The sequence below is a fragment of the Tetrao urogallus genome (assembly GCF_951394365.1).
Source record: "Tetrao urogallus genome assembly, chromosome: 19".
Taxonomy (NCBI): domain Eukaryota; kingdom Metazoa; phylum Chordata; class Aves; order Galliformes; family Phasianidae; genus Tetrao; species Tetrao urogallus.
This window is the reverse complement of record NC_136832.1, coordinates 9,784,261-9,803,408: the sequence shown is the minus strand read 5'-3', so window position 1 is coordinate 9,803,408 and position 19,148 is coordinate 9,784,261. Positions and strand designations below refer to the sequence as shown.

Below are 19,148 nucleotides of genomic sequence, written 5' to 3'. Positions count from 1 at the left end.
CATGGTTAGGACATATCGACATTTAAAATAGGAAAATTGACAGTTTATGTTTTACAGCAGTGCTTTTCCCAGATATAAACATATTAGTACATATATTTCAGAAGTAGAAGGCTGAGAAATCTATCCAGCAACAAGGAATAATTGCTGTGAGAAATTGCACTGAGCTTTGTCATGCAACAAAGGAACTTTAATATAAACCTATTTGTGTACCAGGTAAAGATACGGATCTTGTCTTTGTAAATGAGTGAATCCTCCTTGTACACCCTTAGTTTTAACTGCGTGAGAAGGAAATCAACCCCGTTCTGTTTGGAAGTGGTAGTTTGGTGCAGTTTTTGAAGGAGTATATAATCTGTCACGGATTTAATTAGCTATCTTCAGATGAAAGCTGAAGTTTTAATAAAAGTTAGAAGAGATAACACAGTGAAGGACATGGATGAGCTGTCTCAAGGCCATATTCCAAGGGAACGATAAGAGCTGTAAAAAATGGCAGAGGAGAGCAATTGAATGAAGCAATGAAAATCTGATTCTCGTAAAAAGAAGGCAGAGCAGCGCTGTGCTGCTGCTGCTGGCGGGGCTGAGCTGCGCGGCTGTGAGCTCTGGCTGCTGGCCAGGAGCCATTGTTCACCGCGGCTGCGGCGGCTCCGTCCAGATGTGCCAACTGCACGTCCCGCTCTTGCCAGCTGACTGCGCCGTTTGATAACCGGCTCTCTGGATGCCCATCACTGGCCGCAGAGATAGAATTAAATGATGATGATCTTCCCACAAGTTGGGAGAGGAAACAATGCATATAAATCTTGATTTCATCTCAGCGTGAGAAGTCTTTATCCATCATCACTCATAATGAACAAGTCGTTAGCCGCGATGAATGGTGTTCTGTTTTTTTCAAACACCTCTTTTGTTCACTTTTTGGTTGACTTTTATTTATTTCTTGGGGTCAGATTTCTCTTCCCCGAAGGGAGATGTCTGGAGGATTCACTTAGCTCAGTATTTAAACTACTTTCCCCCTTCGAGTAACAGATGCTATTCCTTGTCCATTTGAAATTTCTTTTTGCTGTTATTCTGTTATGTTGTTTGGTCGTTTAGAAAAGGCATGGAACTGTCATTTATGCCTTCAGCTAATATATAAACTGCTTTTGTGGCACTTTTGTCAGAAACCCTTTGTTGTAAAGGGACTTACTGGCATAAATGTCATTTCTCTCCTTCTCTCTTTCTCTCTTATTTTCTTTTTTTTTTTTTTTTTTTTTTTTTGAGGGAACAATATAAGAGGTAATTTAAATCTTGTTTCTATAAATAAATTATCCACTTTTCACTTCTTTGAAACATGACCATCATCTTTGCTGGATGTAAATCACAGCAGAATCCGCAGCTGAACATCTTTTGATCACTTCCACGTGTGTTTACTTGTGAACTCTCACTTTGTTGAGAGCAGCAGTGTTCTTGCAGGTTGTGCTTTAAGCTCGTGGCCAGAGCTGCAGCTGTCAGCTCCGTGAGCTGCAGTCACTGCTGGGCACACGGTGGCTGTGGGAGAGTTGTGCTCGAGTTCCCGTGTTACTGAGCCTCATAAAGCAAATGCTGTTTGTTTTGTATTTTTTACGTATTGGTGAGCACTTGTAAGGCAGTGCTGACGCTGTTGTGTGACTGTGCCGTGTGGGTGATAACTCCCAGACTAGGTATGGATGTATTAAATTGGTCAATCATAACTTAAACTTTTTTATTAAAAACTTCCCTTATCCAAAACTTCCCTCATTCCCCATTACTGCAATTCATCATTCAGCTGATTTTAATTTATTTTTTTGGTCTTGCCTGTCATTTTTTAAAGCAGCAGAAATTGCAGCTGTCTGCACAGAGGGTCCACTTGCTTGCACTGCCCTCTGGACCTGGAACAAGCCTTTCTCCATCCCCTTCTGCTGCTGGTAGCAGAACGGGATACAAATGCCATCTAGATTAAAGGGCAGTTACACCTGCGGGTGCACACACTGACTGAAGCACAGAAGGATTTTTGTCACCACTCCTCAAGTAGCAGCAAATTCTTCATTTTGGGAGTGAGTGTACCTCTAACTTTCACTGGGAGATATTCAGATGAATGGAATTTGAGATCAGACTGTTAGCAGAGTAAGGTCCCCTGCCTTTGTCTTTAAAGTAATTATTAAGCAGTGGATTAGTATGTCAGAGTTCTGAATAAAAGATGACATAATTTAGGAAAAGTATTTCTCCTCATTCAGCAACACTTTTTTCTAAGCTGACTGCTCTGATTCTTAGAGCTACTAACCAAATTATGAACCGTGCATATGAACTTTTCTTCATATTCACTGTGCTTGCAGGTCAGTCTTCACAGGACAAATGAATCTGTGGTGCTTATAGCTTTGTAAATTGGTCCTACATTTATAGGAAATGTGGAAACCTCTGTTGGCTGTTCTGGGAGGAGGAGAGCTTAGATATTAGACTAGCTTTCCTGGCTATTTATTCAGCTAGAAACCTGTAGCTTACAGGAAAGCCTTTCAACAAGCAATTGTGTTGCGTGATCCTGAAAATCCCCAAGTCCTCACCTCTGCCAGCCCATAACCTCCTGAGCTTCTCGATTTCGCTTCTTTCTTTAAAAATGCCATTGCTGTCCTTGCAGCGACCAACCTTTGCTTGTGGAGCACGAGGCTGTTAATGACAGGACTGTCCTGACGAATGCGGTGCAGAGCCCCGGTTGCTGTTTTGTTTCAGTACGTGCACTGGCATTCGTGTAACTGCATGGTGGACTACGGCTGTAAAAGTAATATTAATGCATTTGTTTCAAAATTCTATTTGTTGAGAAGACCAAGGCTGAATAAGACTTCTGATTGCAATCTAACTGCAAACCAAAGGTGATTTGCTACAGGAATATATAGGTCAATAGATGAGGACAGAAGTGGGCCGCGACCTTTCATTCATAGAAAGTGCAATGAAAGAAATGGAAAAAGTGTATCTGTTGTGTCCAGCTCTATTTAGATATTATGTTAGACAAAGTTAGACAAAGTTTCTGCAAAGAATTGAAAGTATTTTATATTCTTTGCAGTTGCCCTTTCCTGATATTGCAATGCTTTACACTGAATGTATGATCTCTGATAATTTTTAACTAATAAATTTTGTGCAAATCCACAGGAAGCGCAGGTGGAAAATCACCTGTTTGTGTCATGGCTGAGAGAAGCAGACCCCTGAAGTCCTTTCACAGAGCACGTGGTTGTACAGGAGCAGTGTATCAGGGGCCTCATGACCCATCCCCCAAGAAATACCAGTAGGGGGTTAATGGGAACGCTGTATCCTTGTCACATGCCCAAATAACAAACGGGAAGAAGTTTATGTGAATGGTGGCAAGGAAGGGAAAAGCCTGTAACAAACAGTCAGTGCTGCGTACTGGAGAAGATAAATCTGCAGAGGAAATTGTTGAGGCAGATGTTTAATTAGTTGGAGTCAGGCTGGATAAATCAGGGTAGGAGCTGTCTGTGCAGGTATGCCGGTTTGCCTGCCTTCTCTATGGGCTGCTTTCATTGTTTTTAAAGCTAACTGTTCTTCTTGCTTAGCAAAGAAGCAGCAAAAACAGCCATATAAGCTCTCTCTTATTGTAATGGATTCCCTTGTGTACACTCATAAAATAGAAAATGTAATTGATGTTTTCCTATGGTAATGAAAAATAACTAAGTAGAATTCTTTATCATCAGTTTGTTTAACCTATTGCATGCTCAGCAGCATGTACTGCAAATGCATATTTTACACAAGAGCTGGAAATAAAACAGTCTCGCCTGTGGAATGAGCTCCCAGAGGAGATCCTGCCATGGACCAGCTTGAGGGAGCTCCATAGAGTCTTTCATACAAGAGCTTTGTGAAAATAGCCAGAATGGGAGAGTAAGAGAGGAGAGCTGGGCTGGGTGCTGCCCTGACTGCGGCAGGGAGGGGGAAAAGCTGAAATCCCTGCACGGCTCCTCAGGGCCTCGCGTGGGCCTCACTGGGTGGCTGGACTGAGGTGCTTGAACAGGGCTCTGAAGAGCACCCAGATGTGCACAGATAATTTAAGGATGGCTTTGTATCAGCTTGCTATGTCTAGGGATCTTGGAAAATATTACTGAACATTGTGAGCACTCTAGCAGCTGAAAGTTTAAGGATAAAGTTGGTCTGAAATGCAGACCCTGCTGTGAACTGTGGAGTACTGATGTCAGTGCAACTGCTGGTTCGCTCCACAGCTGAAACATTGCTGTACACAGTCAATCCTGAGAGTATTTCTACTGATCTTGCTTTTGCACGCTTACTGGTCTTACTTTTAACGTACTTACACGTTAGGCGCTAGTCAGCTCGCAGTAAGAATTCCGTTAGGGCAGAGGTACTCATTAAAGCCCGCTCGTTAGGAGGGCTCTCGTACAGAACAAGGGAGGCGCGGTTGTTCCAAGGTGGGGTGCAGAGCCCCCCGTGTTCAGCGAGCACAGCACAGCGCTGGCTCCGACTGCTCCCCTCAAAGTGCAGTAGGCAGGTAGGTCCTATCAGGCTTCTTGTATCTGCACTAAAACCCACGTTCAGTGGTTTCTCTAAGGTGTGTTTGCACGGCTTACAACTGTAAGAACATGAGAAAGATGATGGCTTCGTTCTTGACGCTTTGTATATCTTGATGCCATGGTGATTCTCAAATTAAATATGTGCAGGAACTATATGTACACTTGGAAGCTATCTTCCCTGCCTTTCAGCTGTCTCATTCCTTTTGTTCCTCAACAAATATACTCTCTAGGATGCCAGTTGCCTGTTTTTCCATGGCTTGACTGAACGGACTGTGAATACTAACATAAAATAGGAATGCAAAGAGAATATGTGTAGAGGCTTTGGCTTTAAACAAATTAAGCTCCAATGTTCATTTATAACAACTGAATGTTTTCAGAAGGAAATGAGAGTCAAAACTAAACAATGTAAAATGCTGAAACATTAGAATAAGCCTGCCTGTTCCTGGTCCGTGTCAGCCTCTCGTCATTGGAAATTTCTGTGAGTGGAGAAGCCTTGTCTGATTAATCTTGTCTGATTTTAAGTAGAAGTTCTTTGCAGGATGAACATGCTACTGATTGTTATTTAATAGCTGCTCCAACTGTAAACATGCCTGAACCAGAAATGCTCACTCCTTTTAAGAACAAAATGTGACACAAGTTTAATTGTTATAAACAGTATCTTCTGCCAACATTTCACAGACGTGACCTGTATTTTCCACAGGTTAGCGTGAGTTATTAGCACAGTATTCTGTTCAGTTTGGAGAAAGACTGGTGCATTTCTATAAATGAAAACAGCTGCTTTACAATAACATTCAAGTTCCTAACAGCTGTCAACTATTGCTTTCTGCATTCTTTAAAATATGTGAAGTGACCAAAAATAGTCTAAAATAATCTTCCTAATCTGTATAAGTGTGTTATCTCACCGCCAAAGGAAGCTGAGTAATAGAGCAAAATTCAAGAACCAGGAATAGGATGTGGGGCTAAAAGCCTTCATGCTGTGTTTCGGTCCTGCAGCGGGGTCGGCCCGGCTGCCCCTCGTGGCTCTGAGCTCCTATCAGGGGGTGACGAGCTGTGGTGGGCCTGGTACAGAGCTGCATTGTGGTGCATGTAACTTCTGTTGGCTCTGAGCTATTTGGTTATCTTCATATCCTGGCCAACAGAAGCTCCCAGTAAGGAGCACTGAGGCACATGTGAGGCTTCTGTTTCATTCGACAGCAGCGAGGGAAAAGGTCCGGGTTTCGTGAGAAACCACATTCCAACAGATAGTCTCAGCACCACTTTTAATGTTAATTTCCCATTTCAAACATGCTTCTGAAAACGGTTTATTAACACATTTTATTCAAAACTTTTGCAGCAGATAAGCAACAGCTGTAATACAAAGATACAGTTGGTCTGAGAAACCACGTGTTGCCAAGTGCCCTGCCAGGCTGCAGGGAAAGCACAAGGAAGCCTTTCCTTTAAACCTGCCGCACAGTGTTCATCTTTCTGGAGTATTCAGAGCTGTGCCGGTAATGGTGGGTCTGGGTTTCCTTCACTCCCTGCTGACTGCAGGAGATCCTGGTGGCACTGCTGGGGCTGGAGCCAAGCTGGGGAGCGTGTGCTGGGCAGGGGCCGGGGGTGGGGAGGAGCACTGTGTGCGGCAGCCCGTCCTCCCCCAGGTCACGGCTGGGTGTCGTGTGTTGGAGAGTGTGGGAAGGGAGGAACGGGGGGTAGAAACAGCCCTGGAAAGATGCAGAGATAATAGAAAGGAGGAGAATTAGGAAACTGCCTAAATCCACAGCCCTGTGATGAAAGTGTTTTGAAGAGATGAACCACGATTAGAATAAACTGTCACTTAAGTCGGATGTTGCCGTTGAAGATGGTAGCTGAGGAGCTTAAAATTAAAAGTAAATATGTTAGAGTAGGCGACGCATATGTTTGCTCTGACTCTCAGAGAGATGGAAGCCTCAGCATCTGTGACAGTGAAAAGCCAATTAATTTGTATTTTCCTGTGCTTGCACGCGTGCTCTTCTGCTTAATGGTAGTTTTGAGTTTCCTTGGCTTTGCTTTGGGTAATTATAGCATCCCTGCAGAGTTTGCTGCCCTCAGTTGTGAATGGCTTTACCTGGAAATACTTCAGAACCACTGTTTTTCTTCTGTTTACACTAGCAAGATACAAATTTAAAACAATCAATACTCGTAGGTCCTTGGCCGGACTTTCTCATGCTGGCTGCCCCTCTCTCACCAACAAGAAAAATGTATTTAAAAAAATAAAGAAAACACTTCAGTTTAAGCACACAGCCTCCAAATGTCAAACCTTTCTCCCAGGTGTGCTTGTCCCGTTGCCAGGGGCAGCGAGGAGCTGGCTGAATTGTTTTCTTGTTATTTCTTCAGCAAAATGTCCTCCAGATTGGTGCTGTGCAGGGTGAGCACCTCTGTGCTGGGGAGGGTGGCACAAAGGCTGCTTGAAACAATTTCTGTCTGCCAACAGAGGCGATCTGTTTTGCAGCAGCAGTGATCAATTTCAGCCCTTTCTCTGAGCGCTGACGCTGTGCAGGCACGGACGTGGAGGGGGACGGGATGCTGGTGGACGTGGAACAGCTCATGGGGAATAAAGTTTGTGAATAGTTTGTCAGAACAGACATAGCTCGTTAGGCCCGTGCATTTGGGCTGATGGGATTCTGGACATCAGCCCAAATTGTGGAGGAAAATGTTTCACGTCTGGCCTCTGAAATGAAAGTGAGTTATAGAATTGAATCTCTTCCAGAGCTGTTGGTATTGAAATCGCACATTTATTGGTTATTCTGGATTGGTGATAAAGCCGTAATTTATGTGACATTTTAAATTCTCCAGTTCAGCATTTGAATGATAGAGGTTTTTGTTTATTTTATCCTCTGATGAGAGAAGGCTTTACTGTTACACCAGGTACGTTTTGGGACCATCTCGTTCACTTTTTGGGAAGCTCATGCAGCACCTGCCGGGCAGTTGTGCTACCCGTGCTGTGCACTGCTTGATGGATAACAGGAGAAAAGCACCGTTCTCACCTTGAGATCCACACTGGTAACAGACCGTGTGCCGATGCACAGCCCTGGTGGCAGCAGAGCCCGGGCTGCGCTGTGTGCCGATGCCCTTGGTGGGCAGCAGCTGCAGGGCCCTGTGCTGTGCTTGCTGCAGCGTGCAGAGCTGCACTGCCCTTAGCATTGCTTATCTCCAAAACCTGTGATGAAATACTGTGTGTGTGTTGTTGTGTTTTGGCCATAGGTACCTTATGTTATAGGTCGAAGCTGATGATTTCCTTTTCCTTTCCACTTTATTTAGAATTACGTTGCTAATGCATAAAGAATAAAGGTCTGTAGTAAAAATTACATATTTCCGTTAAAGTTCCACAGACCGGTTTGCTGCAGAGCAGCATGCTGCCTGCCTTTCTGTTCTACAAAAGAGTGATACGTAAACGAAGTGTGTTTGTTCCTTTTTAAGGGGCTTGTGACTAAATTCTTTAATTTCACTGGCTGTCAAGGTAGTGTTAAGTAAAATGGGTTTGAACTGCTGTAGTTTTTGTGTACTGGACTAGATGTCAGAAACCTTTGCCATCACTGGAAATTCTGTCACTCTGGATTTACTATCTGTTTCCCACAGCTGAATTCTTAAGCAGTGTGATTTAACACCTTGGCTCTCCATCAGCCAGTCCTGGCATTTATTTGAATGCATTACACCGCTGGTTTCCATAAACTATTTTACAATTGTTTCATATAAATGACTGTTTATTTCTACAAAAACCATCTGTATTTCTGTGGAGAGCAGCAGATAACTGTGTAAAATTTGGTCATGTCACAACAGTGCAAGTTAAGAAAAAGCAGATTGGACTTGGAGAAAAAGTCTCATGCTTGCACACAATATTAAAAGTTTGTTTTCACAATTCAGATATCTTTATTAACCAGTGTTTGCATTTGTAATGATAAAATCTTCACTCCACTTTAGGGGTGTTGAGAGACGTTGTGGATTTTTAACAGATAAACAGACTTAAGATGTCCTCACAGCAGCAGGGTTTGAGATGTAAACATTCTGGCTTTGCAGCTATTTCCTCTTGAACTGTTCACATACTTTCTGGCTCTACTGCCATTGCCAAGCAAACAATGCAATCCTTGCCCTGTCTGTTGCAATCTAACAAAAAATCACAATGCAGGAGTCCCAAGACCCCTCTGTTTTCAGTTTTTTGCTTTCCACAAACTGTCGGTCCTTCTGCTTCGACCTCTTTTGTTTGTCATCTTTGCTCTGTCTTACAACCGAGACTCAGCGTCCAGTGCTGATGGGAATGCATCGTCCCCTGCTGCAGCGCGGGCCGGGAGGACAAAGTGCCATCTCCCACTGCCATCTCCTGGTGCCACCAGGGCTCCGCTCTCAGCCACGTGGGCTCCTCCCCACTCCACGCACACATGGCCTGCCGAAAGCTGGGCTCTGCAGCACTGCGCTTGGCACGGCTGATGCTTTTTGACAGGCTACGTGAAAGGGTAGAAGTACATAAATGTCCTCTTCTTTATGGCCGTGTGATAGCCGTAGCATATTTTCAGCCATAATAAAGAAGTGGTAACAACACATAAATATAAACATAATTTAAACTAAAAAGAAATCGCACTTTCAAAACCTAGCAGAGCAGTAAAGCAGTAAATCATGCATCCTTGTGAAAGAAGAAATTTTTAACAGGGAAGTAGCACAAACATCGGCATTAAATGTTCATCAGCTGTTTCCTTTCCTGTCTTATCCCTGTACTTCAGCAGAGCCCGAAACACAGCTCACATTCACTTTTGTTTCCTTCCTGTCTGCCTGGCTGCTACTGCAGTGATCGTTAGGCAATGGCCGCCAAACCGCCTTCCAATTTCTAATATCTTGTTTGCAAGTTTGGAGTTAGAATGGTATGCACAAGATGTGGAGCTGCGTGCTGCTGAGGATGCTGTACCCTCAAGCAGAGCCTTCCTGTGTGCTGAGAGGAGCTCTGCCTGGACAGTGAGTGCTGAAACTTGTCCATGAGCAGGCAGGCATCATGGACAGCATGGGGAGAGCTCACTTACGAATGTGCTGCAGTGTTAAATGGGGTGTGACATAATGCTCTTGCTGCCTTGCTCAGGGAGTGGTATGGCAGCCGTTCTTCGGAAGAGCGTGAGGAGAGACCTGCATTCCTCAGCTTCCTTTTAGCTACATAGCATTTTAGCAAAGAAGGAAATTAAAAGGTGACGTGGACAAATGCAGTACAGCGAGGAAGAAATCGGTGCAGCTTTTGTAGGGGAGATTGTGCCTCACAAACATGTGAGCAGCCCCTGACACCAGAGACCCTCTGAATAAGGATGATGCGTTTTATACGGCACGCTTAGATTTCCAAAAAGATTTGACAAAGGCTCATAAAGCAATTAAGCTGTCATGGGATGAGAAGGAGGATCCTCACATGGATTAATAATTGATTAAAAGACAGGAAACAAAGAATAGGAATAATGGCTCTCCATTATTAGTAACTAGGTTACTGGTGAAGTTCCACTGGAACTGGTAGAACCTGCATTGTTCAGTTAATGTGCAGCGTGGAAAAGGATGTGAATGCTGATGTGACAAAATGTGCTGTTGATACAAAGGAAGCAAGAATAGTGCAAATAAAAGCTGTCTGTGAAGCGCTGCAGAGGTATCTCACAATGCTGAGTGACAGGACAATAAAACGAGAGAGGGAATTCAGTGTCAATGAGTGCAAAATAATATACGTGGTGAAAAGCAACCGTAACTATACGTATACAATGATGGGCTCTAATTACTTTCCATCAGTCAAGAAAAGTATCTTGGAGTCGTCATGGATAGTTCTCTGAACACTTCGGCTCCATGCTTAGGAGCAGTCAGGAAGACAAATAGAATATTAGAAATCAGGAGAGGAGGAGAGAACAAAACAGAAAGTGTTGCTGTGCCCATGCACATAAATCACGGAGTGCCCACATCTTGATTGTTATATTTTATCTTACAAAGGGTAATATCTTAAAAAGGATAATGGTAGTAGCAACAAAGATGCAGAAACGTGTGAATGCAAAAATGGATCTGGCATGAAATGAGTAGGTTCTGAGCAGAGATCTTTGGCTAGTTTGGAAAATGAGATGACTGGGCACAAGGGGAGACCATGAAGTGTGTGGGCTGAGAACGGTACACTGGGTTAAATGGGAGGGTTTTATCACTGTTGTTCATAAAACAAGAACTGCGTGGCACCAAAAGCAGTAGGCAGACAATAATGTTCTGAGACAAAAGGGAATTCTTTTTCTCACACAGTGCAATAAATTATGGGAGCCAGTGTTGTGGAAATCAGAAATTCAAAAGTGTTTTGAACAAATGCCTGGACAATAAAGGGAGCGGAAGCAGCTGACAAAGGAACATAGCTGGAGCTGGGGCTTTTGTGAGAATTCAGGAGCTCCTGGGAGCTAGGTGAAGATAAGGGCTGAGCAGGACCAAACGATGTGTTTTGTTGCAGACTAACACTAGGAATGTCGGTTCTGTTTTAAACCATTTGGGTGGGGTTTTTTTGTTTGTTTCTTTCTTTTATACTAGTGTGTTTAGAAAAGGTTAGGTTTGACAACTCCACAAACATCAAATATCACGGTAAGTCTGTGATCCTCGTTTTATCTTATTAACTTGTGTGCAGATTGAGATGGCTTTTGTTCGGAGTTTTCCTTAAAGCCTCCTTCTCTTTCTAAGTGTTACTATTTGTTTATTGTGCAGATTCAACCGCTGACCGTGGTATTCTTCATTGCTATTGAAAGTTAATGGGGGAAAAATTGCATTCCAAACATTTGAACCTGTAGTAGCCATGGCTGAACTTAGTTGATCTCTGGTGATCGGTTCAATTTAGTTACGATTTTTAGCCATTAGGCTGGGGCTGAATGATGGTGATTTGGTTGAGGCCAAATGTCTGTAGAAAATTGGCTGTTTGATAAGAGCCCTGTTATCAGAGGGGGATACTTTCTCATTTACATTTAGATGAGTATTGATTATTTATTTACTCAGAGAAGTGAGATTCGTTCCCAATCTTATCTCTCTAGTCTCTGCTTGTCAGCAGAAAGAGAGATAGAGCTCCTGACATCAGCCCAAGATAACAGCACTTTGTAGTGAAGATAAAAGTTGGAATGGGCCTTTTTCTAGTCTTGACTGAAAGGATAAGTTTTAAAAATTAGAACTGATGGGTCATGCTTTCAAAACCCCATTCTGAAGGCTTTGCAGTTTAAAAGGCAACAGAATTGGTTTGTTGTTACATGGATGGCCATTCCCTTTTGTAAGAGAGATGCTTAATTTGATTATGCAGTGCGATTCTTCCTGGGACGCGTCGGAGTGGTGCTGTAGGAAAATAACACTACAGATGTGGTACTGCGATTTTTCTTGTCCGTTCTTAATTCCCAATAAGCCTTCCTCCGTTGTAAGGGCTATCTTGAAACAGCACGGTGCAGTAGGCGCCTGCCAGCAGCCAGCAGTGGTGCAGGGGGTCGCGTGGTGCTGGTCGGGGCGGCGGGGCCGCTGTGTGGGGGTGCCATCAGTCCCACTGCTGGCCGCGGCAGGAGCCAGGTGCCCAGGCTGCCCCGGGGCCGGGCGTGCTGCTGGGCCTCGAGCTGCTCCCTAGGGCTTGGGGCGTTTTCTCGCACCGTTTTGTGGCTGTTCCAGGACTTGGCTATTCCAGGCCCTGCTTGCTTTCTCTCAGCAGCGGTTTATCTCCCTCCAAGTATTGTGACAGAGCCCAAGGACTGGAGCAGCAGCTCATAGCCATTCCCTTGGTTCTCAGGGTGGGTCCTGCTGCCTCCAGCCCTCCTGCAGCCGCACGGAGCCTTTGCACCAGGCAGCAGGGAGCCGTGGAGCCCAGCCTTGGCACTGCAGCCCGAAATGTGGTTGAAGTTCCCCCAGCCACGCTCTGTTAGGAGGCTGTTAAATCACGTCATGTTTTTGCTACAGTTACTTCGTTTGAACTCGTGAGGGACGTCTGCTAGTAAAAATCCCCCACGGAACCAGCCGGATGGTTGCCATCTGCCGTGAAGTGCAGGCCACATAAATGTGCATGGACACGTACTGTGTATTATTTCAGAGTAGGTACTGTAAAAACCCATGTGTACTTTTTTGTGAATTTCTTCGTATTTCCTGTTTTTAAGGAGTTATTCACATAGAAAGTTGCTTGAGCTTCTGAGCTCCATGGCGCAGAGGAGCGGTGCTCTGTTTGGGAGCTGAATGCTCTGCACGCAGCTTTGGGGAGGTGAGATGGGAAGCTGTAATTGAACGTCTGCTGTAGTAAATTTAAAATTAATTGGCTAACAAATTTCATTTCTTAGGCATGCCATCAGAGGCTAAGATACTTAATTTTCTTATATGTTTTAAATATTTCATTGCATACTGTCGTAATTCAAAGTCAGAAAAGTATTCAGAAATATTTTAAATGCTCATAAAGAGGGAGTAGATTTATTTCATTATTTCAATCCCATTTATTTTGTTATATAAGGACCAGTGTAAAGGTGCTCTGTATCGTTGTTCACTCTAACCAGCCTTGGGCCAGCAGGTTGCTGCAGTTCCCTCCAGCAGCTGCCTTTTCCCCAACGTCAGGAGTAGATTTTAAGGTTGGACACCACTCCATCTGATTTAAAGTAGCATTGTCATCAGAACTTTGCTTCAGAAATTGGAAACACTCCTTGAACTGTTTACAGTTTGCAAGGATTAGGCTCTCAGGGCGCTCGCAGCAACTGCTCTGCTGTGCCCATTGCGATGCTGCTGCCCACAGACAAGAGAGCAGGGCAGAGCTCCCAGCTGGGCACGCAGCTCAGGGGCTGGCAGGGAGTGCGCTGTCTGTGGCTGCAGTGAGGACAGAGCCCGTGCCCCAGCATGATGGGGCTTCTCCCTGCCAGGTCTTGGAGTGGTGTCAGCACTATCTCCTTCAGTGGTGCGGTTTGAGAGGAAAGAAACTGACACCTGAATCTTGAAAAAGACCTATGACTGCAGGAAATGTGTCTGAAAATAACTCTTTTTAAGCAACAGCATCATTACGTGTTCATGTTTGATTCAGTTATATGAAATAGATTTTATCTTCAGCAGCTGTAATGTTAGCAGTATACAGATCTCTGCAAAAAGATCAAATTCCCCCACTGAAGACCCTTCCTACTCATTGCAGCCATCCGGCTGCTGGGACACCAGATCCTTCCCTTCAGGCAGCCCGGGTTCCTGGTTATTGAGGGAAATCCTTCATGCTCAAGGGCAGTTCAGCCTTCTGAAGAGCCTTCTGTTGGTAGGTAGAAATAGCCTTCTGTAGAGGTAGAAATAGCCAAATTGGGTGGAGCTGATTTTCACGGCAAAATGCAATTCTTAAAGGAAGTTACAAAAGAAGGGCTATTTCCCTGCACAATGCTCTGTGCAGACTCTTCTCAGCTGTGTAACGGGCTTTCCGCAGTGTTTTCTAATTGTGTCTGTTTGGCTGAGCCCCACAAGACAAGCGGGCTTTGGTGCTGAGCTGGAAGAGTCACACACTGAGGTGTGCCAAGCAGCCACAAAGCAGCCGTGCCCACTGCCTGGGGTGCAGAGCTGCACCGTCCTCGGGCAGACAGCAGCCAGGCAGCAACTGGGGATGGGTGTCCTGTACCAGAGTCACAGAGAGGGCAGAGCAGCTGGGAGCACACACGCTGTGCTTGTCACATGGGAAAAATGCCCGAGTAATACAGCACAGATACACACTGAGATCTGGATAGGAGTTTCTTAAAACAGGCAGTGCCCTTCTCTTGCAGCATGGGGAGTGTATTTAATACCAGCTCAGTTAGCATACGAAAAGTGCAGAAGTTTTGGTTAGAATTTGGTTGGCAGCAAAGCGGGGAGCACTGCCAGACAGCCCAACGCATCTGGAGTATTTTGTCTCCTTGCACACCAGGCTGCCCTTTCTCACAACAGGGCCCTTCCCTTTGGAAAAGAACTTTGAAACATAAGTGTCTACCTGCCTTACTTCTAGGGTGTGAGTAATCTTGTGGTAGTTGAACGTGATAAGCCATCACTTTGTTAGAAAACAGATGATTTTACAAGTTACTTTATGTTTCAGGTCCTCAGTATCGGCTGGAGAAGCAGAGTGAACCTAATGTCCCAGTAGATTTAGACTGTACCTTGGAGAGCCAGAGCACTTTGGAATTCTGCCTTGTCCGAGAGAACAGTACGTTTGCCCTTTTCACTTTTGCTCTTGTAAATTGCTTAATCTCACATAAGTTATGTATTTTGGAATACAAGCTGTACTGTCTGGGCAAGTAAGTTCTGATGAGACCCTTTCCTGAGGCACTGCTCTGTTATGCCAAAAGAATATTCCAAAGGGAAATGATGGATTTCATACCTTTTAGTAAACAGTCTGCATCCTGTTTATTACTTCATGATTAATCTTTTTTTGTCGAACTCTGCTTTGTAAAGTTATGACCAACCCTGAGAAACACTGGAAACATGAAGCTTCTTCTATTGCAGACACTGTTCTGTGAATGAAGTGGCTGGCCTGCAGTGTGCTTTGCCATGACTACACTGCTGTAGGAGTCAGTGACAAATTAGAATTTGAAGAAATTGAGCACGAAGCTGTAACTAGAGCAGTATGATGATTTAAAAAATGCTAGACAAATAGTCACCTCCTCACCTATGCTAAAATGTTTTTGCTCTGTTACTGTTATAATGATCCTAATACCATTTCCTAATTTACTTCTTTACAAGAAATTATGTGAAACTTATTACGTAGACTTTTAGCATAGATTTGTGTTTGTCCTCCATAGATGCTGTTCCATCCTTCAGCCTTTCCAACTGTCGTGCTCTCAGTTTTGGTTCGTTTGCATTCTATTTTAGTTGTCAAAATTGTGATTGTACCAGTGAGGAAACTTTCAGCATTTCTGTTCTCAGTCAGGGCTGCGTTCAGAGTATTTACCGTGAACAATCACAGCCATTTTCAAGAAGCAGGAGAAAAATTTCTTGCTTTCAACGGTGAGACCCCTTCATTTCTGCTTTCCTGCTGTAGCATTTCATATTTTGTCCTAGAAAGTCAGAAGACCATCACCGAAGTAATTCCTAACTCCAGTGGCAAGCAAAGACTGCTTCTGTGTAAGGAGTAGCAAAGCTGCAGCACGGCTGCAACGAGCCCTGTAGTGGTACATCAGTGCTGAGCTGAGGTTAAGCATTGTCTGCCAAAATATTCTTGGCACTCCTGCTTGCTTTCTTCATAAAGTGGTTCTAAGAAACTGTGAGAGAGAATGATGCAAGAGGCAGAGAAGTTGCGCACTGTTGTGATGAAGTGAAGCGATTGTAGCCTCCCTGCTCCAGTCACACTCTCCCAAAGGCTGAACTTCCCAACGTCAGCACCCAGCTATTATTTTGTGTCAATTTTTGGCCTTTGAAAAGATGCATACTCACACTTCAGTGGGTTTTGCGTATTTTGGTTAAAAATAACATCTTTGTATGCAGGGCCTGTAATTAAAAATAGATTTTATACACTACATCTTTAACTTACTTTTGTCATCTGTGGAAGAGTCCCCCCATGGCCAGTAAGTATTCATACTGATGCTCTGAGCCCTCATGAGCTACTGAGTTGCTTCGCTTATCGATCTGTCCTACGTTTGTGAGTTGCTTAGCAGGAGGCACTCATCTCCCCTGCCTCCACCCAAACCTGCAGCCTTGGCAGGGCACACAGAGCCTCGGAGGGCTGCTCTCCAACTGGCACGTATCAGGGAGCTCTCACGTCTGACTGGAGCCCTCCTGCAGCAAACACTGCCCTTCTCAGTGGGGCGGCACGCGGGTGGGAGAGAGCTTCTGTGCGGAACACAGAGCTGAGGAAACGTGTGGGGAGGTTGTGAGGCTGTAGAGGCAAAAGCACAGCTTCTAACTCGAGCTCTCCAGGCCCATGTTAGACAGATCAGCAGAGCCCTGCCAGGACAGGGACTGCCTGGAGCCGTCCTGTCTGCAGGTGCTGGCTTTGGTCCCACGCACGGATTTTGTGCCTGGCTGAAAGGGAAGGCTGAGCGGCCACTTTGTCATAGAAAAACAGATCGCTGTTTGAGTTTGTTCAAGGCTGGCAGCAATCTAGGCAGAATAACAGCTTACGAACACTCTGTATCTTCTCTGCCATGCTGTAACTGGGCGCTCTGAACTGACACCGCATTCCCATAAAGAATGCAGGAGGAATTTCTCCCCCAAAGCGTAGGTGAATTTAAAGTGATTTTCCATTGTTCCTGTGCAGGGGTGTATGCGAAACAGCCATGCAGTGAGCTCTCTGCACAAACAGATGTTCAAGGACAATGCAGTATATAAAATCAGTCATAATTCATGCATTGTAGTCCGGTTCCCCGAATGCGCTGAGAAATTGGATGCTGTGGTGCTTAAGCAGCTATCTTTTGGCACGGCGCTTGAATAGAAATAGTGCCAATTTTGCACTGTTAATCAAATAACTTGAAAATTCCGAGTAACATCAAAATGTTAGATCCTGTTGTGCGTTTTGTTTTTATTCAAAGTATTTTTAGCTTCAATGTGCTACTTAGGAGAAAACTGTTATACTAACTATAATTATATATAATCTATAATCTACTATATATAAACTATAATCTACTCTTCATAGTCTCATATCCATTCATAAATATGTATGCACATATATGCGTAAAATGTCAAATCTCTGCTGGTAAACTGGCTGTCAGTTTCCTTTGGGCAAATAGAAAGTTTATATTTCAGGGTATTAAATGAAACAGAGAACTTTCCATTATTAAAAATATACACGGAGAAATCCCATATCTCTCCAGCTTTTACTAATGATGTTCAGACTAATAAAGTGTTTCCAATATTTAGAACTATTTAACTTGCACTAAGATTTGTCTTTAAGCTAAAAGCTGGCACTTTGTAATGTGAAACATGTAGTGGCAAAGTATTTATGGCTGATTTAGTTTGATTCTTACCATCTTACTTCTGGAAAGTTCCTCTTTCTCATTTTATCATTAGATAGTAATTAGTATTCAAAGGAAATTGGCCTTAATATATTAAAATTGGTTTAGTGCCTTTAGACCTGTACCAAAGGCTGTGTCTTATTGGAAAATGTAACCGGGGACTCTGTGTATGTAATTAATTGTAATACAATTAAGAACTTCCATTAAGCAATAGACAAGTACATTAAAGTAATAAGGGGACATTTCTGCAGTGCAGTCAACTTTATGTTTTGTTGTTGCATCAAGGAAATATAGGTTCACTTGCTCTTGAATGGGATTTTCTTAAATATTTTAAGAAGCTGTATTACAAGCAGCATCTCTATGTTCTGATATTAGAAATGCATCACTTTTAGACATCCCCTGGCTCTTCCAGGAGTCCACGCAGGATCAGCTTCAGCTTTCAGACGTGTCCATTCCAGGCTCACACCTCTGGTGCCACAGTGTGCTGTGTTACTGCTGCTGCAGCTCCCAGGGGGCCGCGGCTCGGCAGCCCTGCACTGCAGACCTCCACTCACCCTCAAGTTGCAGCACCAGGGATGTGCAGTCCTTGGGCAGCTGCCCCACATGGCCCTGTCCCGGCTCAGCTTGGAGCAGCATCTCACGCTTCCTTCCGGCCACTCCTTCCTGCTCTGCTCGTGGCTGAGCTCGTGCCCCGCTTCTCCCACTGCTGCGCCCTATGGAGGCACGGTGAGCAGCCCACTGCCTCGCAGTGCTTGGCACTTTTTGCAGGCTCCTACCTGTCTGTCCTGCGCACAGCTCCAGCTTCTTTTGCAGTTTCTTTCACAAGCCAAATCTCAATTAGGCAAACTGTTAGCAGAACTGCAGAACTCTCGGTGTTCTCTGCAAGCCATTATACAGAGGCCTTTGTTTCTGGCCCAGGCCAGGGCCGTGTGCCCTGCCGGCCGCTGGGCAGCTCTCAGGGAAGCGCCGGCCCCAGCATCCACTTTACTTGATTGTCTTCCCAAGCAGAATCTTTTACATTCAAAAGCCACAGTGCGATCTCCATTACAAATACCCTGACAGGCCTGTAAATATTTGACAGGTTTATTCACAGCTGCTTGCATGTGGAAAATATTTTTATGATTCTTCCCCCAATCAGCCGAGGAGACGGCGCTGCTCCCCTCGCTGAATTCCGGCAGTCTCGCAGACATCCTCGGAGCTGCGGGGAGAGAGCAACGTGCCAAGCTCTGCAGTCAGGTTTTTCCCTGCAGGGCATTTCTCTCTGTTGTTACTGATATTACTGCTATTATCCAATGCACCCTCAGGGGTCCGGGTGTCTTGCCATCTTTAGACAGATGATCTGTTTTGATGGTGGAGTTTCTGGCTGCTCTCCCAAGAGCAGCAACTGTAGGATTCTGTAAACCTGAATCCACTCACAAAGCTTCATAAAACAAAATCAGCAGAGGTTATGTGATGCGCAGAGGATCTGAAATGCTTCCAGCGCAAAATCCTGCTGTTCCCTCACGTCAGCCACAGCAGAGCGCACTGCTGCAGCATCACACGCCAACACGCTCACGTTTGCAGCCACGGCGGCTTTTTTTTCCCCTGCTTATGACCTGGCAGGCTGCTAATTTTCTTTCTAATACTTTTAATAGAGGTGTGTGCCATGTGAGAGCAGCTGGGCGCTGGTAGGTACGGGCAGGCAGGGGCTGGGGCACAGCAGCAGTGGGACCAGGCAGAGCTTTCCTTCAGGAAAGGTGCAGGCTGAGGTTAGTATGTT

General features: G+C 44.7%; 1 protein-coding gene across 3 annotated transcripts in view; it reads left to right on the top strand.

Annotated features, from left to right (window-relative positions):
• Window positions 1-19,148, top strand: part of MAPKAP1 (MAPK associated protein 1) — a gene marked incomplete at both ends in the record, with an annotated part of 76,328 nt that overhangs the window by 38,365 nt on the left and 18,815 nt on the right. For 2 of the 3 annotated variants that reach the window (XM_079544574.1, XM_079544572.1), the window contains one exon: window positions 14,539-14,646. The exons of the other annotated variant lie outside the window; for it this stretch is intronic. In XM_079544574.1, coding sequence (XP_079400700.1) covers window positions 14,539-14,646 — 108 coding nt within the window. The remainder of the gene's footprint in view (window positions 1-14,538; window positions 14,647-19,148) is intronic. 3 annotated transcript variants of the gene reach the window in all.